The 14,765-nt window shown below is 42.7% G+C and overlaps 1 protein-coding gene across 3 annotated transcripts in view; it reads right to left on the bottom strand.

Annotated features, from left to right (window-relative positions):
* NRF1 (nuclear respiratory factor 1) overlaps positions 1-14,765 on the bottom strand; it is a 109,570-nt gene that overhangs the window by 78,325 nt on the left and 16,480 nt on the right. For all 3 annotated transcript variants that reach the window (XM_075345359.1, XM_075345357.1, XM_075345360.1), the window contains exons 2-3: positions 7,052-7,307; positions 1,368-1,482 (exon numbers count right to left, since the gene is read on the bottom strand). In XM_075345359.1, coding sequence (XP_075201474.1) covers positions 1,368-1,482; positions 7,052-7,298 — 362 coding nt within the window. In that variant the 5' untranslated portion in view covers positions 7,299-7,307. The remainder of the gene's footprint in view (positions 1-1,367; positions 1,483-7,051; positions 7,308-14,765) is intronic.

Consider the following 14,765-nt stretch of genomic DNA (forward strand, 5'->3'; position numbering starts at 1 on the left):
GAGTACCTGTGCGGACGGCAGTCAGGTGCATGTGCCTGCATGCGGGCGGCAGCCGGGTGCCTGCGTGAGGGCAGCAGCCGGATGCCTGTCTGTGCCGGCTGCCTCTCTGTGCGAGTGGACGGGCGTACTGCTGGCTGCCACTCTGTGCGTGCGGGTGGCTGTGCAGCAGGTTTCCCAGTGTGTCCGCGATCTCAGTTTCAAATGATGGCGTCGGGAGCGGGCGAATGTGTAGATGGAGCTCTTGGATGAGAGCTCCATCTGCGCACGCACCGCTCCGGGAGTCAGTGCATGCGCAGATGAAGCCCTTGGATGAGAGCTCGATCTGCGCATGCGCCGCTCCAGACGCCATCATTTGAACTGGGACACTCACCGCACCGGCCTGCTGCACCACTCACCCGCCGCTGCTGCTGCCGCCACTACTGACATGCCGCACCTGCCACCATAGACTCCGCCGCACCTGCCACCACGGACCCCGCCTCCACTGACCTGCCGCCAGCACAACCTCTGCCTCCTGTGACCCCGCTTCACCACCACTGCTGCCCCCCTCTGGTAAGAGAACACCGGAGTATAAGACAGACCCCATTTTTATTTTTTTTTACCTTTTTTTGTGTCTAAATTTGGGGTGCGTCTTATAATCCGGTGCGTCTTAGGCCCGTTTCACACATCAGTGAAAAACACTGACGTTTTTCACTGGCGTGTAAAACACGCACATATCCCTGCGTGTGCCGTGAATCATGGCACACGTGGGTTGTCTAAGTGCAATCCGGGCTCCGTTCTCCGTGGCCCGTGATTGCACTTAGAAATCAACTCACCTGTGCGCGCTCCCACTCTCCATGGTGCTGATCGCTCCCGCGGTGCAGCATCCGTCCGGCGCTGACCCCCGCAGCAGCTGCTTCCGGGTCGGCTGTGTCGTGCATCATGAATATGTGCGACAGTAATGAGCCGGCTCAGAAGCAACAAGCTGCACGGGCTGCAGAGAGCGTTGCTGGAGCCGGGTGAATAAAAATGATTTTCATTTTAAAAGCACGTTTTTTTCTGGCACGTGATTCACGGATCACACCACTGCGTGGTCCGTGGGACATCAGTGATGCCAGAAAAAAATGGACATGTCTCTGTGCGGCAATCACGGACACGTGGGTACGCCGCACGGAGACACGTGCAGTGAAAAATCACTGACGTGTGAGCAGACCCATTCATTATAATGGGTCTGCGTATGTCAGTGATTCTGGTACGTTTAAAAAAAAAAAGCACAAACGTACCAGAATCACTGACGTGTGAAAGGGGCCTTATAAAGTGATAAATAGGGTATATACAGTAGATATACTAGAGGACCGCATTAAGATTTAATGACGTGTGGATGCACTCACCTTAGTAGCCGGGTTTGCTGTCTCTTACGTATGGAAGGATTAGATTCAAAGATGTGAGGTTTCTTGCGTTTCTTCCCAGTAGCCACTGCTGCTGCAGCAGCCATCCCTACAGGTCCTGGAAATATCAAAGGATAGGTTTATTTATTGCAGGATTATTGCACCACAACAAACATTCTTGACAGCCACAAAAAATTGGTATTTTACATGAATCCTTGGTACCTTTACCAAGGACATCCACATTAATGTGGTAAAAATCAGCCAATTCTCCAGAGGTATCCCAAATGTAAGTGACCAGTCCCATGCACAGACCAGAAAAGAGAAACTTTGGTAGAACAATATACTCGTATGTTTGGATGTGCGTAAGGGCATTTCAGACGTCTGTGCAACATGGTCCGTGTACAGACTAGCATGTACGGACTGGCTGCGGCTCTCTCGACCAGAACGTGAGAGCTTGATATATTTCTATGAGGCTGGTCACGCTCAGGTCATGAGACCCCCGGCTAGTCTGCTGCATTGTGGTCTGTGCTAGGGCTGGACACGATGGGTCTCCTGTGCCGAGCGCGACAGCCTCAGAAATATATGAAACGGTCACGCTCTCGTGGGGAGAGCTGCGGCCAGTCCTTGCATGGACTGTGTTGCATGGACATCTGAAAAAGCCCCAAGGCAATACAGGCCACCCCTGTAGACAACTACATCCAATCCAGTAAAAATAGGCAATAGTGTTATTATAACTAAGCAGCACACGGCCTACATATTGATTGCATGTCTTAAAAGTCCATTCTTGCCTAGCAAGTTCATTTTCAAGTCGCAAGCATTTACAAGATGCAACTGCTCCCCCTGCTGGGAAAGCTGAGGACTGGCATGCACTGAACCATTAAAAACCAATGCAATCTTTATAACTAACAACTAGTTACAGACATTATGAATATATGGCACTGTTGTGTAGAGGTGGTGCTCAAGAAGGGTTACACTATGCATATGAAAGTACTTGGCACTCCAAAGGAAGATATGTATCAATTTTTATTTCAGGCAATACAGAATATATTAGTCTTTAATGTTAGTCCTTCATCAGATCTGGATTAGAGATCTATGCGAGTCTAGTTGAAATGCGGCCACAGTGGTTGCATTCCTCTTACACTTATTAACTAAAAACTCAGATCTCTAACCAATCCGTCTCTGATGAAGGTCCGGATTTTGGGACAGAAACGTTATATTAAATGGTTTCTGGATTGCCTAATATTATTATTTATACATTTCTTCCTTTGGAGTGCCAGGTACTTTAATATAATTAGAAATTAAGTCATAGGAATTATTATTTTAGGTTAAATATTTGGAAGTCATTGCCCAGAAGGTTGTCTGTATTGTAAATTCCACACTTGTCTACAGAGATTTTTTCTTATCATTCCCACCAGTCTAAATAAAACCCCCTCTTTAGAGAAATGGGTAACAGAATGGTATTCTGCCTAACAGCAGTTTACAGCATGGAAACTCGGGGAAAGAACTAATTTTGTCTATCAATCGGGAACCCCATTTCTAAACTAGTATTTATAGATATCCCAGCTATTAATTGGCCATTTATTATGACACATGACTTCTGTCCAGCGTCCATCTGTATGGGGGTTTGTGAAAATATATCCACACTGAGCAGAAATAACCCAATTTAGTACAGACGTTCAGCAATGAAAACTTGCCACATGTGAACTTACATACCGTATATACTGGCGTATAAGACGACTTTTTACCCCCTTAAAATAATGGCTACAGTGGGGGGTCGTCTTATACGCCAGATATACAGCGGTGACTACAATATGTTACCAAAAACCGCAGATTCGGGGAAGAGGGGACCTGTTCCTGACCTTAGGAGGGGTGGTGCCTCCTCCCCGGACCTACGGAGGCTGTGATTGGCTGACGAACGCCGCTCAACCAATCACAGCCACTGTAATGTTCCAGCCATTTAAAATGACTGAAACATTAAAATCCAGCCCTGGCCAGTGCAGCTGTAGCACTGGCCATTGGCTGGAGCTGGGTGACCTCACTGGATCACCCTCCCCCAGCTCCAATGCTCTGATTGGAGAGATCGGCCTTGTTACCGATTTCTCCAATCACAGTGGACCTGTTGCCGGTGACCGCCCCCGTCATCGTCCCTGCAGCACGCCAGCACACACAGTGAGTGTACACAGTGCACTTCAGCCCAGATCGAGCATCAGCTAGATCATGCACAGCGCATAAAATCATTACAGAATCAGTGTAATCAATGACATTCCAGAATCTGATGCACACACTGCGTTATTTGTGATCATACAGGTGGTAACTCAGGATCAGTAATGTATTCTACTCCAGAGCTGCACTCACTATTCTGCTGGTGCAGTCACTGTGTACATACATTACATGACATCCTGTATTATACCACAGTGCAATGGCAGGGCGACAAGCTCCGGTCCCATGCTGTTATGAGACCGGAGCATGGGACCCGGAAGTTGCCATGCTGCCATTGCACTGTACGAAAAGCATCCCGATCCGCCGCCACCGCTGCCCTCCGCGATCTGCCACCTGTCTCCCCGATCTCCTGCCCGCACCCTCACCCCCACACCTCCCGATCCGCTGCCGCCCTCCATCTGCCACAGTGCCACCGCTCCCCCCAATCTGCTGCCCGGCCCCTCACCTCCGTGCAGCAGATCGGAGGGAGCGGTGGCACTATGACAGATGGACAGTGAGTATATCCCAAATTCTATATTTTTAGGGCAGAAGTTGGGGGTCGTCTTATACGCCGGCATATACGGTACTATATATATCTGTATGTTGTAAGAAATCTATTAAACTTTTAAAGAGGGGCATGGGGAAAAGGGACACGTTGCACCATACATGCTAGCATTGATTTGCCGGATCTCTGACACCCATGACCCCAGCAGCTATTAATCAGAAAATAGAGGACTTACATGGCATACTTATGAAATTAAAGAGAACCCATCATCTGAATCATGCTGCCCAAACAACAGGCATGAAGAATCAGAGTCAGGAAGGGTTACTGCACTTGTGCTTAGTTTACACAAATGCTGAGAAAATGAACCTTGAAACGCCATCAAGGGACTGCGTCTTTTATGATTAGTCTGAGAGACCCTGCCCCAATACCTTACACTGACAAGTCTCCCCTATGAGGAGGGGGGCATATGTACTTGGGAGTGCAGATTTTGCTTGATTTCTTTTTTGAGGGGGGCTTGTCCAGAATTTTTGGGCTGCAAGTCACATGGAAGCCCCCTAAAATTCCTTTAACATACCTGAGTGGGGATTTGTGTTTTTGTGGGTTGAGTTGAATGCCATTTGAGGTACAGAACATTTTGGATCAGTTCACATTTATCCTGGGCTCTATGCTGAGCCCTTACATTACAGTTTCCATCTACACATCTGAAGTACATGATATGGGTGAAACCCCAGTCGGATCCATTCACCATAATGAGGCAGCAGAGTTACTCCGGACTCCATTCAGCCTCTGTTTTGCGGGGACCATCTTTTCAAAAGGTGCCCAAAACTATTTTTGACTGCACTTTTGTGTACATATAAAAGACATATAAAAAGATGGGACACTTTCGCACTACAGTCCAAACAGGAATTACAGTGAATTTTCCTTTGGGAATTTTATATGAATCACGATTTACATGTAATCCCGATGTAAGTGCTCAGTGTAGACAGCAATATAAATGTGAACTGATCCTTACTGCAATCTTTGGGAGGCAGAATAAACAAATCAACAGCAGTTCAAAAATTGTCTTATTTTTTACGCCGTTTACCATCCAGTATAAGTGATTAGGTGGTTTATTCCTTAGGTCAGTACAATTACAGCGCTTCCAGATACATATAGGGTTTTTTTTTTAGGTTTGGCTACTATCACACTGAAAATACTAAGAAATAAAAGGTTTTTTTTACATCACTGAATTTTGAAGGCTATAGTTTTTTATTTTTCTACTGACAGGAGTGATGTGTGAGCTTGTTTTTTTTTGTAGGATGACTTGGAGTTTTTCTTCTATTCTCCTTTTTGGGAGTCAAAAGAAACAGCAATTTCCCACCATAAAACCATTTTTATAGAAAAAAAAAATAGTTTTTGCATTGCTGTATTCGGAGATCTATAGCTTTATTTTTTTTTGCTGTCGGAGCTGTATGGCAGCCTATCTTTAGCAAGACAAGATTATGCTTTCAGCGGTAGCATTTTTATTTACATATGGCTTTTTTTTATTCCACTTTTTTGTCAGCTGTATAATGAAAAGATAAGCTGACTAGTGTGACTGTTTCATAGATCAAGTTATTATGAAATCGGCGATACCAAATGTGTACTTTTTTTTACATAAATATACATATTTATTGATATCCTTTTTGGTCCTTATTCACTTAGTTTTTTTTTCAAAAATATATATCTTTATTTTTTTTTTTTTTACTTAGTCCCTATATGGGACATAACGTTTTATTGACCTGATCGCAGGCATAATGTATTGCAATGCACTAGCAATGATATAAGCCTCTACGATCATGCTCCGGGCATGATCCCAGAGGTTTTCAGTAGCTGGGTAACCCAGAGGTCACCATGGCAACAATCAAGCCCTCGCAGTGACGTTGCAGGGGCACCGTTCAGACAGAAGGGGAAGCACAATCCCTTTTCCAGACCCCCAAATGCTGCGATTGATATCGATTGTGGCATTTAGGGGGATAAAAAGCCAAAGATGGTGTGGGGACCGTCCCTGGCTGTGAGAGCTGGGGCTCCTCTGTGAGGAAAGCCGAAGCTCCAGCGGTAGTCGCATGTGCACAGCTCCTGTGCCCGGACGAGCACCAGGACGCACCCCGTACATCCTTGGTCGGGAAAGCACTGTCCATCAGGAATGTGTCCAATGTTTGAAAGCGGTGAAAAGGCAGACCTTAAAGGGGTCATCCCGTAAGCAAAATTAATTTTAGTCAATGGATCTTAGAATAATAATCCACAATTGGATATGTTTAAAAATAATGTTCCTGTGCTGAGATACTCATATATAATTTTTTTCCCTGACTAAAACCTCATCTTGTGGCAGGAGATTCCAGAAATCTCAGACTTTTCTGGGACTGTAAAAAGCAGCTTTTTATTAGCATGGATTTGCATAAAACCAAGGCAAATCTGCAGCTAAAAAAAGCCACAAAAACTTACCAAAAAGCCCTGTCTGAACATAGCCTTAAATTATTTCCATGACTGTTTTAAAAAAACTTTTACCGTTAAGAAAATTATTTGCAATCCCGTGCTGTAATGTCTGTACACTTTCCTACTTAGTCCACAGCTCAGGAGATGTAGTATGATCAGACCATGGCCATGGACGGTCAGACACAGCCATTACACAGTATATAGCAGGAAGGCATACATAATGTTCTCTCATCACAGGAACATTTTTTTTTTTTAAACATCTAATTGTAGAACTTATTATTATTCCAAGATCTATTGATTAAAATTAACTTTTTCCGTGGGAAAACCCCTTTTGGTACAAGCTGCAGTTTACATGGCGAAAATGAACAAAAAAAAAAAAAGTGTACAATATTAGTTTCTCGTCTGTTCCTTCATCTTCCAGGTCAGCAGAGATTGTCCTAATCCTGCTTTGACAGGCAGCAGTGTTATCTCCCAGCAAACTATGCTATGTCAGAAGCTTCCTGCTACTTATAAGAGCTTAACCTCGTACCTGCAGCTGCCAGATGAGCGGTAATTTCATCCGCTGCAGTGGAGTTCAGTATGTCAGAGTCATCGTAGGATGTGTCCTCAGGAGATGATGGAGAATCTTCATCGGCGCTCAACATACTGTGATCGGTGTATGTAGCGACATGGACTTGTTGGATTTGGCCAGCTTCAGCATGAGAAACAGTGTGAGCAACTGTATGTGCTTCAATCGTAGTGAGGTTTTCTGTCTGGGTAACTGCATGATCCTCCATTGCTGCAAACTGTTAAAACACGTCAAGTAAAACATTAGAGACAATAGTACACATTACTGGAGTATTTAGCGCACAGCACTAGGACACAATCACCGTGGGCTAATGTACAATGCTGTGCAAGAAAAACAGCAGGTTATGCTACGGCTACTAGTGATGTGCTAGAATAATATAACATGAAAATAGCCCTTTAAAGGGGTGGTTCACCCATTTTTTTTAATTTTCTCTATGAGTGAAACTTACTATCTCACGTCTCTTCTTAATTGGCCTCTATTTGCAGTTCTGTCATTAGGCAGCGCTATCCTGCACGCTCAGTGCCGGTCACATGACCCCTGGTTCTGTGGCCGCTGGTATCCGCTGACGTCACGTCAAGTTCCGGGCTTTCAGACTTGACGGTTACATCAGGGGTTGCCAGCGCCACTCACACTGACTTTGCTGTGGTCATTACTTTGCTGTGTGTGATTACCGTATGTCACAGCCCAGCATCTAGGGAAGGATCCTTAGGATGGCACCGTGTGGGAGGTGAAGAGCGCTTAGCATCCGGCAGATTTGTGAAGTATGAGGCGCCAGTATGGAGCACAGGGAGGATTTCTTCAGCTGAAACCCCCCCTGTCACGCAAGTATCTGATCGCACTATCCAGCACAGCCGATCCTGTACTCCCATGAGCAGTACAGGTGACCGGACGCACCTAGATACTGACAAGTTGGCGACAAGAAGCACAGCATGTGTCAGAGCAGAGCATGTCACCAACTTGCTCTGCTCTGTCACATGTCGTGCTGCATGGGATCAACTTTCTCCACTCTGTCACCTGCACAACAAGTCACAGAGTGGAGCAAGTTGGTGACATGCAGCACAGCATGTAACAGAGCACCCCCCCCCCCCTTCTCTCTATCACTCTCTCTTCCTTCTCCTGGCATGATCAGTACAGAAATCTCTCCCTCTCTCTCTCTCAGACAGAAGACCAGGATCGTGGAGGTGTGAGAGGGAGTAATAAAGATGGAGTCTCTAAGTGTGTCTGTATTTATTTCTAATAAAGTATTTTTTCTCTGTGTGATGGCTTTTTTAACCCTTTATTGGAGATTCTTAATTGCCGGGTCAAATTGGCCTGACATTAAGAATCTCGGGCTTTATACCAGCTGGTAAAACAAAGCTGGTATTAACCCCTTATTGCCCAGCGTGCCACTCGGCACCAGGGTCACTGGAAGAATTAGATACAGCGCCAGAAGATGGCACTTCGATGAAAGCCCCATTTTCTGTGGCGGCTGTGGACTGCAATTCGCAGAGGGGGGGCCCAGAAAGCTTGGGCCACCCTATGCTGCGGATTCCAGTCCCCAGCTGCCACAAAAAATGGGCAAAGCCCACGTTTTTTGTTTTCTTTTTTTAATTCATGAAATAAAAAAAAAAAAAAAAAAAAAAAAAAAAGAAGAAGAAGAAGAAGGGGGGCTTCCCTGGATTTTCCATTGCCAGTGAAGGTAACACCAAGCAGTGGGGGTTGGCAGCCAGTAGCTGCTTGGGTTACCCTTAGCAATAGAAAATGCAGTGGGCACCCACGCATGTTTTTATTTTTTTTTACCCCTAACCCTAGGGTTAGGGTTGTGTGTTTAGGGTTTTTGTTTTATTTTTTTAATGCATAAAAAAAAAAAAAAAAAAAATCAATATGGGCTTCGCCCATCGAGCACCCAAGCATTTTACTGCTCCCTCATCCCTACTCTTGACCACACAGCCAGTAGAAAAAGTAATCAGATTAGCTGACTCCAGTGCCGGACGATTACTTGTTCTGTGTCCCCCTGCATCCATCACAGCGGGTGCGGGCTGTGAGGTCAGCTGAGTTCGGCCGGCACTGGAGTCAGCTGATCTGAACTCAGTTGAACTCCAGCCCGCACACTCTGTAATGGATGCAGCGGGACACAGAACAAGTAATCGGCTGACACTGGAGTCCTCAGCTGATCTGAACTCCTGACCACACAGTCCGCACCACACTGTCACATGTGATCGGCAGCAGGCAGTGACTGCTATTAACCTGTATCCATCGCAGCGTGTGCGGGCTGTGAGATCAGGAGTTCAGATGACTCCCGATCAGCTGACGCCAGTGCCGGCCGATAAATTCTGTGTCCTGCTGCATCCATCGCAGCAGCCATAAAAAGTAGAAGTAGAAGGATCCGGTAAAATAACAATTGCGGTTGCATGTGTTGCACATTCAATCCACAAGATTCGGTCATATGCGGTTTACGTTTTTTTGCCTACAGGCAAAAAACCGTTGATGTCAAAGTAGCCTGCAAAATGCATGCCACACGAATGATACGGACAACACACAGACTAGGCAAGAGGGGAAAAAGCAATCTCATGACCCCAGCATTTTTTTTTCCCCCCAATTATTTTTTTCACATGTTGCACCGGCTAATCATAATTTCTGTGTATGTATATATCACCTACATACATACATACATACATATATATACACACACACACACACACACACACACACACACACACACACACATACACACTATGAACTATATGAGAACAAGTGGAAGACATTCACTTTCTTCCCCTGATTGTGATTGCTCTCAGTGATTCCATAACCTGCAGACACAGTGAAAAGGGCAGGGAGGAGTTGGGTGGAAAGCTGAGTGGGTGTGTTCGATACAGTCCTACAGCCCACACAAAGAATCATGGAAGTTGTAGGAACTGAACCCAGGAAGTCAGGAGAGAGATTAACCCCATCAGAGCTGGAGCCAGAAATGAGTTTGTGCTGCTACAGCATGATAAAGGTAATATTGCTGAAATAACATAATAGATGTGTGTTGAGGCACATAATAGCAAGATTGAGAAAAAAAAATAAAAAATCAGTTTTGGTAACTGGACAACTTCTTTAAGAATGGTTTCTTAGATCTAAACATTGATTAGTAAAAGTCTGACCTTGATCTACAGAATCCTGGGGCTGCAGCCAATTTAAGTAGGATTGACCTGCATATATTATTGTGCCCCTGTAAATGATAAAGAGGCCGCCGCTGGTCAACAGGCATTTGACCCCCAAATATTGTAACTTGATTGCTTCTCCTTAAAAGGGGTTGTGCCAAGAACAAAAGTAATATAGATCTCTGAATAGCAAAAATTCCACCACTGAAAGCGTTAAAAAAAATAATGTTCCTCTACTGAGATATTCGTATACCTGTGCCCCTGCTATGTACTGTGTAATGGCTTGAGGCATGTTTAAAAAATGTTTTACCTCACAGACGGCAGCAGCTGTGATCTCATATTGTCCTGCCTGTATACCCTTGTTTCGTCCCCAGCCCAGGAGATGTGGTATGATCAGACCATGTTCTTGTATGGTCAGACACCTCAATTGCACAGTACGGGCCTATGTATAAAAATATTTCAGAACAGGAACATTTTTTTTTGCTAAACACATGCAAATTTGGAATTTATTTGAAGGTCTATTTATTACTTTGTTCGTGGGTTAACCTTTTAAATAAGAACATCAGCGTTTAAGAGCCATAGGTTTCCAATAACAATATGGTGTATATTACAACTTTACGTACAGCGAGTTGCTTCCGGGACTGTAGAAAAATCATATTATGATTAAGTCCAGTATTCAGTGTCCACCTCTTGCACCAGTTCTTCCCAGGGCTGTGGAGTCGGTAAGCCAAACCTTCGACTCCGACTCCTCAAATTCTCTTGCTCCGACTCCGACTCCGACTCCTACATATATTGCTTATAGTTAGGTGAAAAATTTATTGTAGTACATGAATATGTGTATGTGAACATCAGACATTTAATAATTTTTATGATACAATAATCAAGATATTTGGATAGAACATAAAATATATTTATTGGAATACAACTTTAGAACACAAAAAACTGTAATAAATTGTAAATATGTAATACACTATGTAATATACAGTAGATTACATATATATCTTGTGTGTGTGTATATACACTGTATATATATATATATATATATATATATTATATATATTACATATTTACAATTTATTAGTTTTTTGTGTTCTAAAGTTGTATTCCAATAAATATTTTATGTTCTATCCAAATATCTTGATTATTGTATCATAAAAACAATTAAATGTCTGATGTTCACATTGTACTACAATAAATTTTTCACTTAAATATAAGCATTATACTAAATGTTATTATTTAGTAAAATATTCAGCACGTTCTGCATTGCACTTCTGTCCCCAATTTATTATATATTTTAGGAGTCGGAGTCGGTGCATTTTATACCGACTCCGACTCCACCAAAATGAGCTCCGACTCCGACTCCACGACTCCGACTCCACAGCCCTGGTTCTTCCATGTAATATTTTTACACAATTTTTTTTTCTTAAACGTTGATGAACTATTATTACAAATTTGAGTGATTACCTCAAAGATGTTTTACAACTTCTAAACCCAACTGAACCACCAGTTATCGGTACGGTCATTATCAGTACAAGGGAACTTGTGTTTGTTAGTTCTGTTAGCGCAGCCTTTAGTTGAGACAAATTATCTGACTTTTCATAGCTTTTTAAGCTACTCTGGCAGAAGAGCTTGCACAAATTGGGCACTTAATGTTGGCAAGCATGGTACACCCATTGTCTTTTATATTTTCTTCTAAACATAATTATTTCCTACAATATTTAGCACATTTTTAAAATGTGTTTTGAGAAAAAAAAAAAAAGTTGCCTACTGTTTAAAGCAAGTTTTTTTTTAATATATAGTGGCCTTTCACAACATTCTTTATTTTTAGCTGTATAGCGCACTAAAAAGGGCTGAAGTGCTGATTGAAACTTTATTTTTTCCTCTCCCTTGCATTGTATGGGCTCCTGAAGTTTAGGGAGCCCAATATACAAATTCCCCTTAACCCCTTCCCGACCCTTGACGCACCATATGCGTCATGAAAGTTTGTGCCTTCCCGACCTTTGACGCACCGTATGCGTCATGGCGGGTTTCCGTTCCTGCAGCGCTGGTGACCGGGGTCACCGAAATGTCACCAACGCTGCAGGTACATAAGGACTTGTAGTTGAGCCCAGGGGGAGTGACTTTTCCCCCCCATGGCTACGATCGCTCTGATTGGCTGTTGAAAGTGTCACTTTCACATTCAATCAGAATGATTGTAATATTTCACCAATGAAACTTGGTGAAATATTACAATCTAGCCATGGCTGATGATGCAATATCATCGGCCATTGGCTGGAGCAGAATGACTTCTATGTCACCATCCCGCCCCCGATCTGATTGGAGTTATCGTCCATGTGACGCTATCCCTCCAATCAGATATGGAGGGGCAGTGTGACCAGTGGGTGCCCTCCCCCTTCAGCTTCCTGGCCGTGGAAGGTGAAGAGGGAGGTCCCCTGCTGCCGTCGCCATCGCAATCAAGGCGCTGCGAGGATCTGCCGCCGATCACCTTGCTGCGAGGATCTGCCGCCACCGATCACCGCGCTGCCAGGTAAGATTTGCTCCCTTCTGCTGTCCTCTGCTCCCCCCTGCGTTCCAATTCCACCCCAGGGGATATAACGCCCTTGGGACTATTGTCTGCGCTCATTAGCATAAGATAAAAGATCTTTAGAAATAGTTTTTCTAAAGATCTCTTCATGTATGCTACTAGATGCTGTGACAGTTAGGCAGGGATTAGCAATATGCACCCAGAACTGCTCGTGGCTCTGGGAGCATATGGCAGCTGACAGGTTCCCTTTAATGTACAATTCAATTGAAAAATAAACTGAAATCTTTTCAGGTGGAGAAAGAAAAAACTAAAATAATGTGGTTGTATAAATATGCCCCCACGTAAAAGAAATTCCTGTTAAAACTATTCTTTTGAATTATGCCAGCATTCAGTCTTTTTTTTGGGTAGGAGTCTATCAGCATGACACACCTAGAATTGGCAATCTTTACTCACTATTCCATGCAGTAGAGCTCCAAATCTGTCATGTTTTGAGGGCATGTACAGCCCTCTTCAGGTCAAAATACAGATTTTCATTCAGGTCTTGGCCATTCCAAAGCTCCGATCTTCTGACAAAACCATTTTATTGATTTGGAGGTATGCGTAGAGTCCTAATTGTGCTGAACGGTAAAATTCCTCTTCCGCTGAAAAACTGAAGGCTTTGTTGCAATATTAACTAACATTTGGAACTGTTTATATTTCCCTCCACATTGGTTAAAGTTATCGAGAAACCATAATGCTGCCTACACTATGCTTTACTGTGGGTATGGTGTTCTTTTGGTGATGTGCATTGTTGGCTTTGCACCAAACACACCTTTTGGAATTATGGCCAAAACGTTTAATCTTGGTCAGACCATCAGACCTTAAAATGTTTTCCAACATGATTTTGATAGACCTGATGTAAATTTTGGCAAAACACAGTTGGGCTTGGATGTTTTTCTTCCGTAAGGAGCCTTGCCGTACAGGCAACACATATGAGGAATACAGGAGATTGTTGTCACATACGATACACAACCAGTATTTGCCAGAAATTCCTGCAGCCTTTAATGTTGCTGTACGCCTCTTGGCAACCTCTAGGTCCATTTGTTTTCATGTTTTTTCATCAATTTTTGAGGGCGATTCAATTCCAGGTAATGATGTACCAAATTTAAGCCACTTCTTGATGACCATCTTCACAGTCTTTAACAGGGTGTATCTAATGCCTTGAAAATGTTGTGTACCCTTCTACTGACAACTACGAACAATTCTCTTTTGCTGTGTTGTAAGCGGTTTGGCTTTTGCTGTTTAATTAAACTTAAAAAAAAAAAAAAAAAGTCAGAATAATCCTACTAGAACAGCTAAACTTTATATGGGGTTAATCAGAATTTCTGTAAATGATAGCGGCTATGCACTGACTACTATTTAACTTTAGATTAATCTGATTGGCTAAATTTTATCACAACAGCATTCCCCAACTATAAGGGGGTGTTTACACGTATGCAAAACACATTTTATTTTTCATAATTCTATTGTCTCCCTCAAAAATATTTCAGTTTGTTTCTGTACAGATGAGAGTCATGAATGGTGGAGAAAGTTCCGAAATGATCTTTTTAGATGACAAAACAAAATGGCAACATTTTAACCGGGCTGCACATAGATAGAGATTACATATACTGATTAGATAGATATGTGTGTGTGTGTATATATATATATATATATATATATATATATATATATATATATATATATATATATATATATATATATATATATATATATATATATATATATATATATATATATATATATATATATATATATATATATATATATATATATATATATATATATATAACAAAAATCATGCATTAACTACACAATACGTAAATTCTAGAATACCCGATGCGTAGAATCGGGCCACCTTCTAAGTATATATATATATATATATATATATATATATATATATGTGTGTGTGTATATGTGTGTATGTGTATATATATATATATATATAAATATATGTATATATGTTATTGTCTGTAGTTACCAAGTG

This window comes from Anomaloglossus baeobatrachus, chromosome 4 (assembly GCF_048569485.1).
Source record: "Anomaloglossus baeobatrachus isolate aAnoBae1 chromosome 4, aAnoBae1.hap1, whole genome shotgun sequence".
Lineage (NCBI taxonomy): Eukaryota > Metazoa > Chordata > Amphibia > Anura > Aromobatidae > Anomaloglossus > Anomaloglossus baeobatrachus.